The 16,125-nt window shown below is 53.4% G+C and overlaps 6 protein-coding genes across 6 annotated transcripts; 4 read left to right on the plus strand and 2 right to left on the minus strand.

Moving 5' to 3' along the window:
* Nucleotides 1–472: 472 nt before the first annotated feature.
* On the plus strand, nucleotides 473–3,768 carry HD553DRAFT_346862 (uncharacterized protein; the record flags this gene model as incomplete). Its single annotated transcript, XM_046183252.1, has 7 exons — nucleotides 473–1,669; nucleotides 1,758–2,254; nucleotides 2,319–2,498; nucleotides 2,572–2,660; nucleotides 2,722–2,890; nucleotides 2,950–3,112; nucleotides 3,172–3,768. Exons 1-7 carry the CDS (start codon nucleotides 560–562, stop codon nucleotides 3,766–3,768), a joined length of 2,805 nt encoding a protein of 934 aa, XP_046039993.1. The 5' UTR covers nucleotides 473–559.
* Nucleotides 3,756–6,878, minus strand: HD553DRAFT_302213 (S-adenosyl-L-methionine-dependent methyltransferase). Its single transcript, XM_046178714.1, has 9 exons — nucleotides 6,310–6,878; nucleotides 5,686–6,242; nucleotides 5,248–5,611; nucleotides 4,973–5,158; nucleotides 4,528–4,918; nucleotides 4,319–4,444; nucleotides 4,091–4,204; nucleotides 3,995–4,028; nucleotides 3,756–3,929 (listed from the first exon to the last, which is right to left on the minus strand). Exons 1-9 carry the CDS (start codon nucleotides 6,471–6,473, stop codon nucleotides 3,883–3,885), a joined length of 1,983 nt encoding a protein of 660 aa, XP_046039994.1. The 5' UTR covers nucleotides 6,474–6,878; the 3' UTR covers nucleotides 3,756–3,882.
* A 193-nt stretch (nucleotides 6,879–7,071) lies between these two features.
* HD553DRAFT_346864 (uncharacterized protein) lies at nucleotides 7,072–8,903 on the minus strand. Its single transcript, XM_046183253.1, has 5 exons — nucleotides 8,647–8,903; nucleotides 8,436–8,569; nucleotides 8,196–8,270; nucleotides 8,033–8,088; nucleotides 7,072–7,957 (listed from the first exon to the last, which is right to left on the minus strand). Exons 1-5 carry the CDS (start codon nucleotides 8,810–8,812, stop codon nucleotides 7,471–7,473), a joined length of 918 nt encoding a protein of 305 aa, XP_046039995.1. The 5' UTR covers nucleotides 8,813–8,903; the 3' UTR covers nucleotides 7,072–7,470.
* Nucleotides 8,904–9,145: 242 nt separating this feature from the next.
* HD553DRAFT_302218 (uncharacterized protein) lies at nucleotides 9,146–10,874 on the plus strand. Its single transcript, XM_046178715.1, has 3 exons — nucleotides 9,146–10,214; nucleotides 10,308–10,564; nucleotides 10,635–10,874. The coding sequence occupies exons 1-3, from the start codon at nucleotides 9,196–9,198 to the stop codon at nucleotides 10,781–10,783; spliced, it is 1,425 nt and encodes a 474-aa protein (XP_046039996.1). The 5' UTR covers nucleotides 9,146–9,195; the 3' UTR covers nucleotides 10,784–10,874.
* A 169-nt stretch (nucleotides 10,875–11,043) lies between these two features.
* Nucleotides 11,044–13,098, plus strand: HD553DRAFT_2341 (uncharacterized protein). Its single transcript, XM_046177311.1, has 7 exons — nucleotides 11,044–11,253; nucleotides 11,314–11,451; nucleotides 11,526–11,718; nucleotides 11,784–11,966; nucleotides 12,033–12,061; nucleotides 12,134–12,694; nucleotides 12,771–13,098. The coding sequence occupies exons 1-7, from the start codon at nucleotides 11,215–11,217 to the stop codon at nucleotides 12,897–12,899; spliced, it is 1,272 nt and encodes a 423-aa protein (XP_046039997.1). The 5' UTR covers nucleotides 11,044–11,214; the 3' UTR covers nucleotides 12,900–13,098.
* Nucleotides 13,099–13,134: 36 nt separating this feature from the next.
* HD553DRAFT_2338 (uncharacterized protein) lies at nucleotides 13,135–14,088 on the plus strand. The gene is made up of 2 exons (XM_046177310.1): nucleotides 13,135–13,851; nucleotides 13,905–14,088. The coding sequence occupies exons 1-2, from the start codon at nucleotides 13,370–13,372 to the stop codon at nucleotides 14,011–14,013; spliced, it is 591 nt and encodes a 196-aa protein (XP_046039998.1). The 5' UTR covers nucleotides 13,135–13,369; the 3' UTR covers nucleotides 14,014–14,088.
* Nucleotides 14,089–16,125: the final 2,037 nt, after the last annotated feature.

The following is a 16,125-nucleotide window of genomic DNA, read 5'->3' on the forward strand; positions in this document are numbered from 1 at the left end:
AGAGCGAAGCCTGGCTGGAAGTCGATATTCTGGCTTCGTTTTGGCGAGGGGTGGACATGCTATCTCAGCTCGTTCTCGATCAGACTTTCGAAGCGAATCCGTTGTATGCTTACTTCTATGACGACCTCGAGATTTCGCCTGTGAAATCCATCTACTTGGTGGCAAAACTATAGATCCACAAAACGGCCCACGAAATATTTTGGGCCATTTATTCACGTTACAGCGAGACCTCTAGGCTGATCAATACCTCTTGGATCTCCCCAGTTTTGGTGTAGAACTGCTTACATAGCCAAGGGTATCTCAATGGGCCAAAGATCAGAGCAGTAGCATCGATATGGCAGGAGTTGTTGACTCGCCCCCAAGATGGCTCAAAACACGCTCATCAGTCCTGGGCGTCGCGCTGATCTTGCGCTCCACCAAGCAACGTGCCATCATCTCGCATTAAGGTAGAGGTACAACTGTAGCTCGTCCACCCATCTCATCTCTTCAACCTGTACTCTAGTATACTACGGTGTACACGACAGCCTCGAGGTGAAAGCAGGAGGCAACCTCGACAATCATGTCCAACACCACTCCCACCCGTCGTCGTTCCAGCGGTGCGGAACGACCTCATCAGCTCGCTGGCCTTGGGATCCGCAACTTTCCCTCGATGGACGTTCGAGACGACCCAAGTTCGATCCAGACGGCTGGGAAGAATGATAGTAACGGACAGGACCAAGAGGTCGTGATGCCTACAGGGCTCGGGCACGAGCTTAGGTATTCGGGCGATACACCGTCACCAAAAACGAGGTACAGCCCTCGGATGGGGTCAGGATCAGGCAACTTCACAACGATGCAGACGCCACCTTCACCAGGGATGCTCTACCCTTTCGCTCAACACGGATCGAGCTTGAGCAAGTTCAAAACTCAGTCTCAGGTCCCGTCCTCACCTCGCCTGCCGTATGACCACGAGAACAACCATCCTTCAACCCCGACACCTAGGTTCGGGGGGTCGTTCGGGAGCACACCGGGAGCGAGCTATTCCCCCGATTCTTCACCAGGACGACTCAGCCAGCCGCTGAGCCGCCGTCCGACGTTATTGAGGACTCCACCTACGGATCATCCCACGGGCGAGGTCAGGCATCTTACCGGGGACGAGGGAGACGAAGAAGAGGAATATGACGAACACAGCCGGGAAGAGGCCGAAGAGGGGGATTCCATCTTGCCAGACTTGCCCATGTCACCGGCTAGGTTCGCCCTGAGCAGTCAGTTCCCGAAATACGATCCCGGTCACGGCTTCGATCAGGGTTTGAGCAGCAACGTCTTCGGAGGAGACACCGTCGACCCGCTCTCACCTAGGTTCGGTTCGTATGATCCTCCTCTCACACCGAGGAATTCTATCCCAAGCATCCATTCACGTACCGGATCGATAGGCGGTGAACCTAGGATTCACGCTAGGAATTTGTCCTTGTTCTTCCCTCAACCTGGAGCCGAAAGGCCCGCGCCAGGTTCTCCTCGCTTAAAAGGTGGAGAGGAAGAGGCCCCGGTCACGGACATCTCGGGGAGGACAAGGAGAAAGGTCGGTCTAGGCGGGGATGGGTCGTTCAGTTTCGGAGGAGGATCGAAGCCAGGCGAGATGGGACCGCCTGGGAGCCCTAATCCGAAAGTCGTCGGTAGGAGGGGGCATCATGTGAGTTGCTCGCTACGGCTCTCCCTGGTCAACCGGAAAGCAAAAGCTCATCGTTGCTATATTGGGTGATGCTATTGGCCTTTCTTAGCACAAACACTCGCTGTCGCACAACTTTTTCTCGTTTCTCGATCCCACGGTGACCAACCCCAACCTGGCCAACCTCGACGCTTCCTCGGGCGAGCCCGCTCTCATCCCAACATCAGCTACTATGCCGACTTCCGCTTCAGCGGCTCCTCGACCGATGGCAACGACGCATATCGGCGGGACTCGTTCCTCCCCCAATCTCGCGGCACCGATGACTGCCCCGCTCCTCCCCTCGCCCATCAGTAATCCCAAGGCGTCCAAATCGTGGCTAGCCCAGATCTTCGACATGTCCCCGAGAGCACAATTGACACTCGGGTTTGGAGTGTTCGAATTCTTTCTCGGAGCTACGATCTGGGTCGAAGGACAGGCATTGGGGAGTGTTGGGTTGACGGGACTGGGATATTTGGTCGTCTTTGATGCGCTGGGCGTTTGGGTCAAGCTGTGGGGAGAGGTCCTGAAGACGGGCGAGGGATCGACCAGTACGGCGGAGAAGCCTTTCGGGTGAGTTTTTCCGGCTTTTGCTACTCGCTGTTCGGTGTCTCATCGGGGTTATTACGACAATCAGCTCGCACCGCAAAGAAGCGCTGCTATACTTTGTCCAATCGATCTTTTTACTATTCTCGGCCATGTACATCGCCAAGGAAGCGCTCGAGATTGCGCTCATGTCTGGAGCAGGTTCGGAAGGTGGACATGGGCATGGTCACGGACACGGACACAGTCATGGTGCTGAAGATGGCCACGAAACGTCAGTAGCAGGTCGGACATCATCGGAAGACCAGTCATTCACGACCTGCCAATTTTATAATTCCAAATGCCAGCGAGTTGCCTTCTTGGCTTCTCGTTTCAGCCGCGCTTGCGACTTTTCTGTCTGCGACCGTTCTTCACAACCACGCCAAGCTCGTCGAAGGTGAGGCACAAGCTCGTCGGGCCTCCTGGAGCGTCTGCTGATCACCAGCCTTCGATCGCAGCTGTCGGACCCGCCATCATGCCCGTTGGACGCAATGCCAACAAACCCGCACGGACGGGAGAAATCGGTCGATACTTTGACATGGTCGACATGTTTTTGGCCAATCCGTTCTCTCTAGCCATCGTTTCGTGTATCTCGATCTTTCTCTTTGGCAACTTCGGACTGGCTTCGTAGGTCGCATGCCAAAGCTGTGGATAGGCCTTATTTGCTGAAACTCTCGATCTCATAGCCATCAAATGCCCAAGGTGGAGCGGATCATGGCTTTCGTCGAGGCTGGCGTCGCTTTCTGGCTCGCATACCCCTCCAGCGTGGTCTTCGGTCAAGTGCTGCTTCAGACGGCACCACCAGAGGAGACCGTTCAGATGCTGGCTTTCAGGAAGGCTATCCGAGACGTAAGCCCGGGATGTCGATCAAGATGTCGCTTGCCTTGCTGAAATCATCTCACCTGCAGATCAAGGACCATCCTTCCGTCTTACGAACTAATGCGCCACACATCTGGCAGCTTACCCCTCATGACCCTCGAACACTCTCGACAGGCCGAACGCCTGGATCGACACCAGCGCAATCGCGGCGACCGTCAATCGATCGATCAGCCTCAACCTTTTCGCCTTTTGGCATGTCCCGGATGTCGACCGGAGTCCAAACGCTAGCATCTCTCACTACGCAACCATGTGTGCTCGTTGCCGAACTTACCGTCTGGGTCCGCGACGACCTCGAGGACAAGGCGATCCTGGACCTGACACGATATTGCTATGAGCGCTGCTCTGAAGCTGTACGAGCGAAGCACGGAAGACGAGCGAACTTGATGCACGGAGATGCGAGTGGCGAGGTCACCATCTCCGTCAAACGAGAAAAGGAGCTGTCAGAAGAGCTTGCAGCTGCGGAAAGCGCCAAACACGATCACCACCACCACGATCATCATCACCACCATGATCACCATCACCACCACGGTGACCACGACAACACTCACGAGCATCACCATCACGAGCATGACGAGAAGAAGGATCACGACCACCACCATCACGACAGTTGTAGTCATCGTCATTGATCGCATATGCCTCATGTTGTAAATCCGTATAATGTCCCGTCGATACCAGGCTTCTTATGTATCAATCAAAATTTGTTCCGTATGTGCTTCGACCATCACATCAGAGCGTCCCTTTCAAGCCAGGCTCCTGATGAAAGCACGACCTTGGGCTCTCGCGAGTGCTACGAATAAGAATAAGAAGACTTGTCAGCATCGAATTGAACCAAGCTATATGTCTCGAATTTACGGGTAGGAACGGCGTTCCCGGCGAGAAGGCAGAGCTAAGGAGACCTTGTGAGCGTAGTTTCTCCCAGAGCGATAAGTCTCAATCGCCGGTACATACGAATTCATACTCCTTGATCAGCTCCTCATTGCTCAACGGCTTCCATCGTAATTGCACAAGATCAGACACTCCTTGCGCTCTAAGCCTCTCTCGAGGAGTGAAGAGCCGTTGTTGCTGTAGGACGGAAACGCAGACATGATCAGCGCGACTGAGCAGCATCTGGGCGAACGAGATTGCAAACCGAGAAAGAGAGGAGGGCACAGTTGAAACTACGGCTCATTGACGTACCGTAGGATGCGCTACAATCGACCCAGTCGTCACGCAAGGGAAGGTGCCCGGTAGCCGATGTCTCTTGTCCTTATCATTCTCAGCCAGAATCTTGGTGTAAGTCGATTGGGTGGGTATGTGACAATACTGTACAGTGTGGTTCGCGCATAGACGGAACACTTTGTTAGCGATTTGCGTAAGGCGCGCGTTCCGTCCGGGCGCGGACATACCTGCAATGCGACCCGAGGCTCATCTCTATATTCCCTCATCATTGCTTGATAGTTATTCAAGGGCCTGGTCTTGTAGCTCTTGACCCCATGATGATATCCATAGAATTGTGATCTAAAGTCCCCGGAGAACGCAGAGGTGCTTGCGCCGAGAATATCAGGAAGATCGGATATAGCGTCGTACTGCGTAACGTAGTATAAGGGCCCATGAGCTGGAACCGGCTGGAGCTCGTATCGGCGGAGCTTGATGATACCAGACGATCCAGAGTAATGCGTCGGTATAGGGGGGGCCGGCAATGGAAGACCCATTTTCGCCGCCCAGATGAAGAGACGTCGCCTTGATTGGGGGGTTCCGTACGCGGCTGCCTGATGCACGTTGATCGTATATTGATATCTACGGGTCCGTAGTTAGCCGACTGTCGAGCAGATACGAGTGCAAAAGACTTACCCTAGATCGACCAAAATCCGCAAAGCAATGCAAATTATCTCCGCTTGTTCGCCGTTTTCGGTGCCATTACGATGATAGAGCATCCCGTCCACGCATTCAATCAAGAGATGCGAAGCACCTGAGATCTGGAGAAGGCTCAGAACCTCGAAAATGATGCCGATCCGAGGGTCATCCGCATGTGGATGCCTGTATGTCGCAGTACCATCGAATATGAGGACTCCTGACGAATATACGATGCGAAGTCTGAGAAGATACGAGCAGGACGGACGACTCACAGGTTGGCCCTTGAGAAAGGTTGGCATGGAACCCCCGCTTGTACGACGATGTATTTGAACCTCTCCAACTGCGCTCGGATCTTCAACGCCCCCCAGTTCTTGGCCGCAAAGGCGACTCCCTTGTCGACCACGACGGTAGCTGGGTGGAGCCGCCCGTATTGCTCCGCGATATCGGTGTCGTTCTCCACGGCGAGTGGGATCGAGGCCCTAGTGGTATCGGCGACCCCCATGCTGAATCCACCGATACCGGCACAGCAGTCGATGATGCCCGTCTGAGAGCCGATATAGCGGGCGCGTTCTTCTCGTTCCACGCAAGTCTGAATCAAGGCAGACTGATCGACGAGAGGTGCGTCTTGTCTCATATCTGCAATGAAACGAAGTCGAACGCCTTCAGCTAAGCCAGGAAGCAGACAGTTCGAAAGGCCTACTCTGACTCACTGTTTAACAGATCCGAACGCCCCGAAAACTGCCTCCTCTTCTCCTCGTTCTGATACAGGTAATTGAGGTCGGCGGCATCCCCATCCATCAGACAAAAGATGTCTTCAGACTCATCAACGAATCGCTTTCCGATCCAGAAGTCACTCAAAGATGACGTCGGTTGGAGTGGTCGCAGCGCGGCCCCAAGTCCTTGTACCTTGCTCAGACCAATGAAGTTGATCTTCTTGTCGATTGCCTCTTCGATTTCATCGACGTGGACAGCCGAGGTGTTCTTTACATAAAAGAGCTTCTCATCCCCGCGGAAGATGGCGGACTCTTTGACTCCCTCCTGCTTGATGAAATCGTCCCAGCGTGAGAGCGGAAGTACGAGGAGGGGAGAGGAAGCCCTCTTGACGATGCCTATCTCGCAGGGGTCTTTGGAGTCTGCACCGGCGCGGCGAAAGACGACGAAATCGTTGACGGCGAACCGTTTGGGCTTCTTGTCCTTGATGACGCAGCCGGGGCAACCGAGAGAGTCGGACGGGATGCCAACTAGGCTGTTGGTAGCAACGATGAGGCTAGACGGTAAACAGTAATCAGCAACTGTGATTCTCAAGCCGAGATTGTATTATCTGAGAAACGTACCGGTGAGAACAGATGTAGGAGTTCTCCGCGCGGAGCTGGGGATGAAATCCAGGTCGAACGTGACCATCGACAATGTCAAGCTTCTCAACCACCTGGTTGAAGTTGATATCGCCGCATGACTCGAGCTGGAAAAGACGCTTGGGATGGGCGTGGTTCTGAAGCATACCATCCCGCTCGTGTCTCCAGAAGTGTAGATGCAGAGACGGGTTGGGTCTGACTCCGGCGCCGACCCTCGCGTCAATCCTCTTGACTTGTCCAAAGACCCGTCCCTTGCAGCGGACGACGTCGCCGTTTCGAATATTGAAGACATCCCCATCCTCCTTGGTATACTTGAGCGTGACCTGTCCGTCCTTGTTCAGGATCCTGCACTTGGGAGTAGCCTCCTGCCTCAGCCTGCGATGCTCCCTGTCGACACACTCGACGCCGACCCATTTCTCAGGTAAAGGCTTGTGCCCCGCCGGATCCCTGTAGATGAGCTGGTCGGCGCCTATGTAGTCCTTGATATATCGACCGACGTATGGTGTGACCTGGACGGCCACAACCTTTTGGTCCTTCTTTTGAGCTTTGGTGGCCCCGGCGAAGTAGTCGGCGATGTTCTCGTTGTAAAGGTTGGCGGCGGCGGGCATCTTGAGCGGGTTTTCGCGCGAGAAGAAGAAGATCGAGGATGTGAAACCGTTTCAGGTCGATATGGAACGTGCTTCGATAGGCTCGAGTGCAAAGTGATACGGATGTGTGATAGAGCGAGGAAGTAGAAGATCGGTTCTAGAAATTCATGCTCGTCAGACTTATATATACAACATCGATTCATGCTTCTCAGCTCCTCGGAACCCAAAACGATCTGCGAGGAAGGTCAAAAGACGGCGATCGATTGTTCTTTTGTCCGAACCCTCGATCGACGATCCGGCCATACGAACGATACTCGAGAGGCCGAGATTTACGAACTACAAAGGCAGTGTTGCGTGCGATGAAGCATGATTCTTCGAAGCTGAACTTTTCGAGTGGGAGATTGGCATCGAACGCAACGCATGCAATATTCCGGAATTTGGAATACTCATGTCAAATCGGTAAACGGGAAAACAAGATTTTGAACAACGTACGCCTTGTCCTACAGAAATTGCTACTCCTCCTTGTCTCTACCATCCCATCACAGACCCGAACATCCTACTCCTCGACCTCGTCATCATAAGGCCTCATCCCCTCTCCGGCCTCCTCTTCCAACCTGATCCTGCCCTCCCTCTCCTTCGTCTTTTTCCAGGCCAAACCTCCGACGAGGGCGACGGGGTGCAAGACCAGCAGGATGACGATGGTGACCACCTCGGGGGTAGGCTTCCTTTGGTTCCCGAGGAGGATGATGAGGAGGGTCCACATTCCTCCCAAAGTCGCCCAAAAGTCCAATCGCAATGCAACCCAGACAGCGAGAGCCCCGTGCACAAGGAAGAGCACGAGGACGGCTTGCCATGTCTTTGCATAAGGGTTCTTGAGATCTGGGAGCGAGAGCCAGTTGAGGGCGATGAAACCGTTGTGCAGCCAATCGAGGGTGAAGAGGATGACGAAAAAGAGGGTCATGGGTGCGTGGATGAAGAGGGTGTCTAGGGGTCGGTGGCGGGGGGAGGAAGGGTGGGAGAGGAGGGTGAGCTGAATAGACAGCCTGTGGCACGTGCAATGATGGAATTGTTAGCGAGAAAGGTTCGGATCGTAATACATGCTGGTGGGGAAGGCTCACAAGTTGAGGACGTTGAGGATGACGATGATCTCGGATACCATGAAGAATTTCAAGGTCTATATGTCGTACAGCACAGACGTCACGATCGCATGACCATCGAGTAATGTCAGCTTCTAGATTCCCCGGAATCTTGGCTATACACAAACAGACAAGCGGTACTCACCCAAGCGACGGCCCAAGCGGCTTGAAGCCAGTTGGCAATGGCGAATCGGAGCCCGACGCCGTGAACGAGGGTGTTCTAAGAGGGTTTTCACAAATGGAAATGAGATGCCGTTGAGATGGTTGAAATTGGATAGGAGAGATTGCGAGTGGTTCGGCGCGAAGAAGAGGAAAGGCAAGAACGTGTTCAGCGCCGTGTCTCTCGAACCCAAAGTCAGGACCAGAGACGCTGAAATCGACTCACCTTGGTCTCATCCTTCCTCGCAGTGACCAAGATCAAACAGAACCCTATCTGTAGCGCATACACGACGATCCAGTAGAGACCCAAAAGGATGGCATTGGGACTCAGGAGGGTGGGGTATTGTTTGTTTATCTCGGCTGCGCGATACGAATAGGAACGGCGATAAGGGTCAACAGGAAGAATCAGACGAGGGGAGGTAGCAGGATACACTCACCGAGACCAGGCTTGACGGCCAATGCGCAGACGAGGTTGCTACCGATCGTCATCAACAACGAAAGCGGGGTGGCGATCTGAAGCCTGACGAGCATCATCGACCGGTGCATCTCTTCCTGGGTAATGATGCCCGTGGCGTCCATCGGCGGGTCGTAGGAGGATGGCATGATGACAGAGTATGTACGGCTGTCTCTGTGGTAGTGAGAAGCCTAGATGTGATGCTATCAACGATATGACATCTGCCAACACGAGAGAAAGAGGTTCAAAGTAGGTTCGAGCTGTACAAGTCGATCCACCCAAGGCCCATGACGTCGAAAGCACCGAAGGGGCGGAAGCATTTTGAGCGGAGGATGATGGCATCGGGAAAGGAGAACGCATATCGGAAGCTAATCATGCGATATCACGTCATACGAGAGCTGCCGCCTAGCTTTGAACATCTGGACCGTTCCAGTACATCCATCGACTTGGTGCTTGGTGTCAGCACGTATCTATTCGCTAGACTCCTATAATTGACCAAGACCAATCGTTCCAGCTCCTATCTCTCTTCGAGATGTCGAAACGAACTCACCCTGACAGCGGCCCCTCCAAGCGAACCCGTTTCGCATCCCCTTCCCACCTCGCCGAATCCTCGACCGATTTCCTGCAAGACGACCTCGATGTCAGTACCACCAACTCGAAGAACGCCCGGAACAAGGACAGACGATCGTTGAAGGATGCATCCGGGTACGAGTCGGACTCTACCGATAGCGAGGGGGAGGGAGTGGTACCTTCTCGGAAGAAGAAGGGAAAGGGAAAAGATGATGACGAGGACGAGGACATGTTTGGCGGGAGTGATGATGAAGAGGAAAAAGACAAGGATAAGAAGAAGGACAAGGGGAAAGAGTTTCTAAACCTGACGGATATCGAAGGGCAGGATTTCGGACGGAAAAAGGGAAACTACGTCGGAGAAAAGGACGACGACGATGATGACGACGACGACATCGATGGAAAAGGCAAACGCAAACTCGACCTGGACTCCGACTACGACTCGGAAGAGGAAGCCCTCAAAGCCGCTCAGGGAACAGGCTTGGACGGACCGATGGCCGCAGAACTTACCGCCTTCAACATGCGTTCCGAACTCGGCGAGGGACGTATGACGGCCGACGGCGAGAGTTATAGCGTCAACGATCGGGATCCCAACGACCAGTACGATCGATGGCTAGAAGGGACCGACCGAGCGGCGGTGAGGAAAGCTAGGAGAGCAAAGAGGGAGCAAGAGAGGATGGAACAAGAACGCGAAGCCAAGGAGATGGAGGAGAGTACGAATGGCGGGAAGAGGGAAAAGGAGGAGAGGTTGATGAGAGAGATGATCGTGCTCCTAGAACGAGGAGAGACGGTATTGGAGGGTCTGCAGAGGGTTGGGGCAGAGTTGGAGAAGCAGAGGAAACAGGCAGTCGAGGGCGATTCGAAAGAGAAGGGAGGGAAGAAGAAATTGACGTGGGCGGAAAAGCAACGGGAGAGGAAGGCCGTTTTGCAGGGGACTACTGCGGCAGCATCGGGAGCGGGATCGAACGATATGCAGGTCGACGAGTGAGTTTCGCCGAGCGACTATCCGTCCTTCACCATCTGCTTGCTGTCTGACCAGCTTTGCTCTCCTGCACCTGCGACCTCGTCGTACCGTAGATCCCCGGAACACCTGCCAGAAAACCCCTTTGCCCGCCTATCCACCCTGATCTCTACCCTGACCTCGCTAGGTCACCTGGACGTCTACAGTATGACGAGAGAGTCTCTGCAAAGGATGTTGCCTGCCGAAGCTCCAGCGTCAGTCAAGCCAGAACAGGAAGCCAAGGTGGACTTGAGAGCGTTCGAATATAGGTTCTCGAAAAAGTATCTCAGCGGGTTGGATGCTGCTCGACGTCCTGTCGAACGGGAAGTCTTCGGTCAGTCGCCCATCCTTTTCGTCCTCCTATTTTCACTCTGCTGACCATGTCTCGCTTCCCTTTTGCGCAGGCCCGTTCCCGGCACAAGCGCTTCTGAGCTGGAAAGCATCGGGCGCGTTCGGGGGAGAGTCATGTGAGAACATCGAATTGAGGGTGAGAGGGCCACAGGGACCGGGAGAGTGGGGGGATTGGAAGACGGTGTTTGAGGCGGGCGGATGAGGTGGCAACGAGAATGCTGGAGATCCTGGGCTGGTCGGGAATATGACTATGAGTGAGAATGATAGATAATAATACGATGCAACGATCTGAGCGAATTAGGCTGGGCACCTAGCTGCCTCGCTAGCTTCGTCATCCTTGTTTTGAGATCACGTGATTCTGAACCGGCTTCGACCGATCACAGCTTAGCAGCCTCCCCTTGCATGAGCTTCTCAAGAGTATCAACCTCTTGAACTTTGCGTGTTCTCGTCTCGTCGCTTGAACTTGGAGCACTCCATTAGCCGTCAGTCGAACATATTCCATCCAATCGCATAGTCAATTCGAATACTATAGCGATAACCTTTTAAACGCTGGAAATACATAGCTAAGATCTCCATGCCTGGCCCGAATCGCCTCGTCTCGCATCATCGGTATCTTCGCAAGGTAGACCAACAATGAGCGCTTCGAAAGACGCCAATAGCCCCATCAACAGGGTAAGCCATAACAATTTGAAAAGATTCCACTGCAATGGTCACTTACTGTGTCGTCTGTAGGCCCATGCCCTCTCGGCGAAAGCTTCGCAGACCGCTCAAATCTCGGGAACTGCCGAGAATCTTTCTAAAGCTTCCGAGCTGTATGGAGAGGCTGCCGATCTCTTTGAACAGGTCAAGAAGGACGCTTCGGATTCTGGTGTACGGACCTTCTTGCTGTCTGCATTCCGAACTGTCACTAACATAAGAACATACGATCATTTTGGCGTCGACAGGCTGTGGCAACCCTGACCCTGTTAGCTGCTCAAAACCGGAAAAAGGCCAAGGATCTAGCTCGGAGAGCTACAATCGCTCGAAATCCCAAAGCTTCAACAGCTGCAATATCGAAGGAACCGGATGTGCCTACCCACGATAGGCAAAGGAGGAGGAGAATGGGAGGTCCGACGGAACCATCGCCACAAGCGGCAGGTGATTGTCGTCCGATACCTGTTGTCTGCACGTGAGCTGAGGCAATCATTCTTCCACCCTGATAGCGCCCGTGCATACTTTCTCCCCGGCGCTCCCGTTCGCGAGACCCATACCAATAATCTCGGCTGCCATGGCGGCTTCCTCGGGTCAGATGCACAAGCCAGCTTCGTCTTCGGGTTCGAATCCCGCATACACCGAATCGAAGTTGAAAGAAAGGCCCAGCGTCAGCGAATTGGGGCTGGCTAGTGGTATGCGCTCAGGGCCAGGATCGACTATGTATGCGTCGAGTAGCTCATCAGAGAGAGGTGGGGCAGGGGATTCGTTTGTCAAATTTGGACACCCGGTAGGTCAATGTTCGGCTCGCTTACGCCCCACGTATCGCTGACAATGACATCGTATGTGTCGTGTGTTTCAGCTGGAGTCTTCCGACCCTTTCGCGAGATTTTGGGCGGTCTTGGAAACGGCTTTTGACCAAATGTCGAACCCCGTCGCGTTCGCCGCAGCACCTCTCGATGTCCAGCGCGTCGGCAAAAAAGCGAAAGGTAAAGGCAGAGAAGACGAGCCTGTCGCCAGCGTTCCCGAGCCTACCTCGCCCTCAAGCGCAGACTCGTTCGAGGTGATCCACAAGAAACCTATCGGTGCAAAGACCCCGGAAGAGCTGGCCCTTGAAAACGAACACCTCCGAGCCAGCCTGGACGCCTTGTCAAAACACACCATGCAGGTAGAACAAGCGCTCAAACGCGTCAAGGACCGGGAAGGGATGATGAAGAGCGTCGTATTGGGCGTCAAGGCTGAAGCTCAGAAGGTCATGCAGAGTCAGGAACTTTATAGAAGCGCGATGATGCCTTCGTCCAGGTTGGGGGTGGGTGCGGGCGTGGGTGGAGCGGCTTTGGGCAGACCGGCGGATTCGGCGCAGAGAAGGATTGTCGATCTGGAAGAGCAGGTCAAATTCTTGCAAGCCGAGAACGAAAGGGCGGTAAGTCAGGCCGAACCCTGTTCTATGATGTGTGTCTTTACTGAGTTCCAGGCTCGGGTTTGTTTCTCTGGCGCAGCGTTCTCATTTGCAAAAATACAAGGACAGATTCGAGAAACTCAAGACGTCGGCTCGCGCGAAAAAGGAGGCCAAGTTGATGGCAGAGGGAGGTCATTTGGCTACGCTTGGCGAAGAAGACGGGGAATAGGATGGTGGTCTGAAGCCAGCGCTGTTTCTCCACAACTTTCTCTCGCGTTGGTGGAACGGACAGCTCGCACGAATGTTGTTCCGTTTCCCAGTGAATTCGTTTCATGAGGACAGCACGTGTTGACACAAGCGGAATCACAAGGGAAAGGACTCAGCGTTACCGGACCGGGGCCATCGCGAAACGTCGAAGAGACTCCTTTAACGGAAAATGACGCCGGAAAGGACCCCCCTTTTGGTTGCGGGATGCGACATATTGAGGATTTCAAAGACCTTTTCGAGATAAAGGGATACGTCGCCGCCTATCAGGAAGGATAATACACGGGCTCCAACTGGGCCACGACACGGGATGTCCCGAGACAGAGGTATAAAGTGCATGCATTCTGACGAAATACCAGATTGGTTCCCCCGCCAATCTTTTTCTTGCCACTTTTACGATATCAGGCCCAACTCATCGATTCCAACTGTGTCGACATGTTCGCCACACCCTCCTTCATACTCCTTCCGCTGCTGGCAGCTCTTCACATGATGATCTCGGTCAAGGCAGTCGAGTCGACCATCCCAGCCGTGTGGCCGAATCTCGAGGATTATCTGAAAGAACATAACGGCGCTTCGTCGCCCCTTTTACGGAACACCAGTCGCTTCTGGGACCCAACCAAGACGAGCAGCTTTGATGCTCAACGTGCCTTGGCTGCCGCGAACGTGCAGACGGGTTGCGCTCTTGCCATATATTATGACAAGATTGACGCGCGACTCGAAGAGAGAGATGTTGGAACCTTCATCACCACGGCATATGGGCTTCCGAGTTATATCTGGCCCCTCGCGATCGCCCCGATCTGTGTCGACGGGGACACCGTGCAACCTGCCGAGTACCCTTCGTCATCGTCTGACGACGAGACTGTCGTCTTTTGGCAGGCTCATGCCAATGCGGAACAGGACGCATACTTGATCTTGCCGTGAGTTTACGAACCACAAATATTGTCCAATACGACGCTGACTCTCTCAATAGTGCCGCAATGAACGTCAACGCCTTTGACATTGGAAACGATTGTGTCATTCTTTCACGCGACACGATCGGAGCGTTGCAATGGGGAGGTGCTTCGATCAATAACGAGTGAGTCATGCGTCTGACTGGAGCAGAGCAAAAGAAACAGCGCTAGAATGCTGAAAGCACAGATCTGATAGAGTAAACGCACTGGACCTAGTCACCTGGGCCTTGGACTATGCCGAACGCCAAGAAGACAGCTCGCGGGCGGGTTGTTTCCCCAGTCCTTATACGCTTGAAAAAGGCAAGTGCTCTTGCCGTCGTTTGATTTCGATGACAGGCTTTGCTGATGCTCGATTATAGGCCATGAACTATGGGCTGACTGGGCGAGGAAGGACTTTTGGGGATACAGCGCCGTTGGCAAGCGAATTTCGCTTTAGTCGCATTTTTGCTATATGAGATATTTTTTCGCTGGTCGCAAAGAACGATTATCGTCAAAAGCGATCGGAACCTTTGAGCGCATCGATGAGGTGACCGGATCGTTCCGTAATGATCCCGCCGTCGCCGTAGACTGCGAAGATGAACTTGATAAGCGAAATGTCAACAAGGTTCCGCGTGCATTTCGTTTCAGAACGACGATCTTGACCGCGCGACGTGAAGCTGTAACTATGTCAGGCCGAGACTTCTTCAAGACTCTGCAGGGACGTGAGAGCGACTCTGCCTCGCAGTTCACTTTCCACCTACAACTTCAGCTACCGATTGACTTCTCGTTACTATATATTCTCGATGCCGCTATCTATTCTCGATTTTATCTCGATGCTGATGCGCCGAACCGAGATGTTAGCGCGATCAAAAGATCCAAGACATCGGCGGATCTCACGGATCAATCCTCATCGATCCTCATCAATCCATCGATTCATCCGGTTGTTTTGATCTGATCGCTATCCATCGTTATATCGATTATATCGTTGATCGTTGATGATGGGTGACGTCAACCGGAGTTGCCACTCGGCCTGTCATGGCCAGTTGACATCTTTCTACCCGGGATGATCTTGGACATCTACATATCTACATTACGCTATTACTACTACAAATCTACGCAACTGCTCTTCTACAGAGCTACAGATCAGAGTCCTCCGACGACTTCATTTCTTGCCGCATACACAAGCTCTGCGAAACCTACGGCCATCATACGCACCCATTGAAGGCGGAGCGATCAAAGCACAGTCTGTGCGTCCGTCGTGAGTCACCTAGCCGCACAGGTATCGAGCTTGTTAAGACAGCACCCTACGGATATACTTTCTGATGTCATATACAGATCATGAAGATTCAAGTCAGGTCTGTGAACATCAAACCATCTGCGAGGGATCAGGCTGTGATGGACAGGGCAAAGAGATCAGCCGAGCGAGCAAAGAAAGCCGAAACACCAGGAGAAAGCCTATCAATGTTGAGAAGAGATCGTTCAAAGTCGAGACTGTTGCTAGAATGGAAGGGTTGGAGACGGAATCGAGCAAGAAAGAGATCTCGGCTGCAAAGGAAGAACCGCGAGAGCAAGCCAAGCTGCGAGATCATGTGAAGCAGGAAGCACGGGTGAGTCGTCTGAGATCGGAACATGAAGACCCGTCTCTAACCTTGTGGTCTTGTTGGGGTCCGGTTGTCAAAGCCAGGGTGAGTGGAGCCGACCGATACCAAGCCGCATGTCGTACATGAAGATCAGGTCAGTAGATGTCTGCCTTTAGCAAGTAAAACGTATACTGTATTCACCGCTTCAGCACACGGACCAGGTGAAGGCGGAAAACCCATTGAGGCTCGAATTGCTGGTGAATATGACCCTGAACAAACACGTTAATCGTAGTCTGACAAGATGAAGTGAGTTCGAGGCTAATGCCGATCTAATATCGCAGCAAAAGTCTTTGCTTGCTTTGCATGAGGCCAAGAGGAAAGAAAAAGCCGACAGTCTGAAGCTGAAAGAGATCGACAGGGTGCGTTGAAGAGACGTATCAGGCAGATCAGTCTGTAACCGAAGTCGCAATGGTACTGAGCAGAGACAGGGCGAACCCTCGGCGGCGAGCGCTGGGCAGGATGCATTTTTCAATCCTTTCGGCTTCGACAGTAGCGACAACTCTTTCGATCTCGGCACCGAAAACGCATCCCAGGTGCATCCCGCCGCGCAAGCTTTCTCTGATCAAACAACCGACCCAGAAGCCTGTCAAGCAGGCAAGGCGTCTCAGGTGAGTAGAAGCTG

Source organism: Filobasidium floriforme (assembly GCF_021052385.1).
Source record: "Filobasidium floriforme strain CBS 6241 chromosome Unknown HD553scaffold_1, whole genome shotgun sequence".
Lineage (NCBI taxonomy): Eukaryota > Fungi > Basidiomycota > Tremellomycetes > Filobasidiales > Filobasidiaceae > Filobasidium > Filobasidium floriforme.

Excerpts from the sequence above, each read along its gene's own strand:
- HD553DRAFT_302213 (XM_046178714.1), bottom strand. The coding sequence starts at position 6,473 with ATGCTTCAGAACCACGCCCATCCCAAGCGTCTTTTCCAGCTCGAGTCA. Across the intron at positions 5,612-5,685 it reads GCGTTCGGATCTGTTAAACA|ATATGAGACAAGACGCACCT; the intron begins GTGAGTCAGAGT and ends GTTTCATTGCAG. Across the intron at positions 4,445-4,527 it reads AGCCTCGGGTCGCATTGCAG|TATTGTCACATACCCACCCA; the intron begins GTATGTCCGCGC and ends CACACTGTACAG.
- HD553DRAFT_346864 (XM_046183253.1), bottom strand. The coding sequence starts at position 8,812 with ATGCCATCCTCCTACGACCCGCCGATGGACGCCACGGGCATCATTACC. Across the intron at positions 8,271-8,435 it reads CGAGGAAGGATGAGACCAAG|AACACCCTCGTTCACGGCGT; the intron begins GTGAGTCGATTT and ends AAACCCTCTTAG. Across the intron at positions 7,958-8,032 it reads ATCCTCAACGTCCTCAACTT|GCTGTCTATTCAGCTCACCC; the intron begins GTGAGCCTTCCC and ends CACGTGCCACAG.
- HD553DRAFT_302218 (XM_046178715.1), top strand. The coding sequence starts at position 9,196 with ATGTCGAAACGAACTCACCCTGACAGCGGCCCCTCCAAGCGAACCCGT. Across the intron at positions 10,215-10,307 it reads AACGATATGCAGGTCGACGA|ATCCCCGGAACACCTGCCAG; the intron begins GTGAGTTTCGCC and ends GTCGTACCGTAG. Across the intron at positions 10,565-10,634 it reads TGTCGAACGGGAAGTCTTCG|GCCCGTTCCCGGCACAAGCG; the intron begins GTCAGTCGCCCA and ends CCTTTTGCGCAG.
- HD553DRAFT_2341 (XM_046177311.1), top strand. The coding sequence starts at position 11,215 with ATGAGCGCTTCGAAAGACGCCAATAGCCCCATCAACAGG. Across the intron at positions 11,254-11,313 it reads CCAATAGCCCCATCAACAGG|GCCCATGCCCTCTCGGCGAA; the intron begins GTAAGCCATAAC and ends TGTCGTCTGTAG. Across the intron at positions 12,062-12,133 it reads TTGTCAAATTTGGACACCCG|CTGGAGTCTTCCGACCCTTT; the intron begins GTAGGTCAATGT and ends CGTGTGTTTCAG.
- HD553DRAFT_2338 (XM_046177310.1), top strand. The coding sequence starts at position 13,370 with ATGTTCGCCACACCCTCCTTCATACTCCTTCCGCTGCTGGCAGCTCTT. Across the intron at positions 13,852-13,904 it reads GACGCATACTTGATCTTGCC|TGCCGCAATGAACGTCAACG; the intron begins GTGAGTTTACGA and ends CTCTCTCAATAG.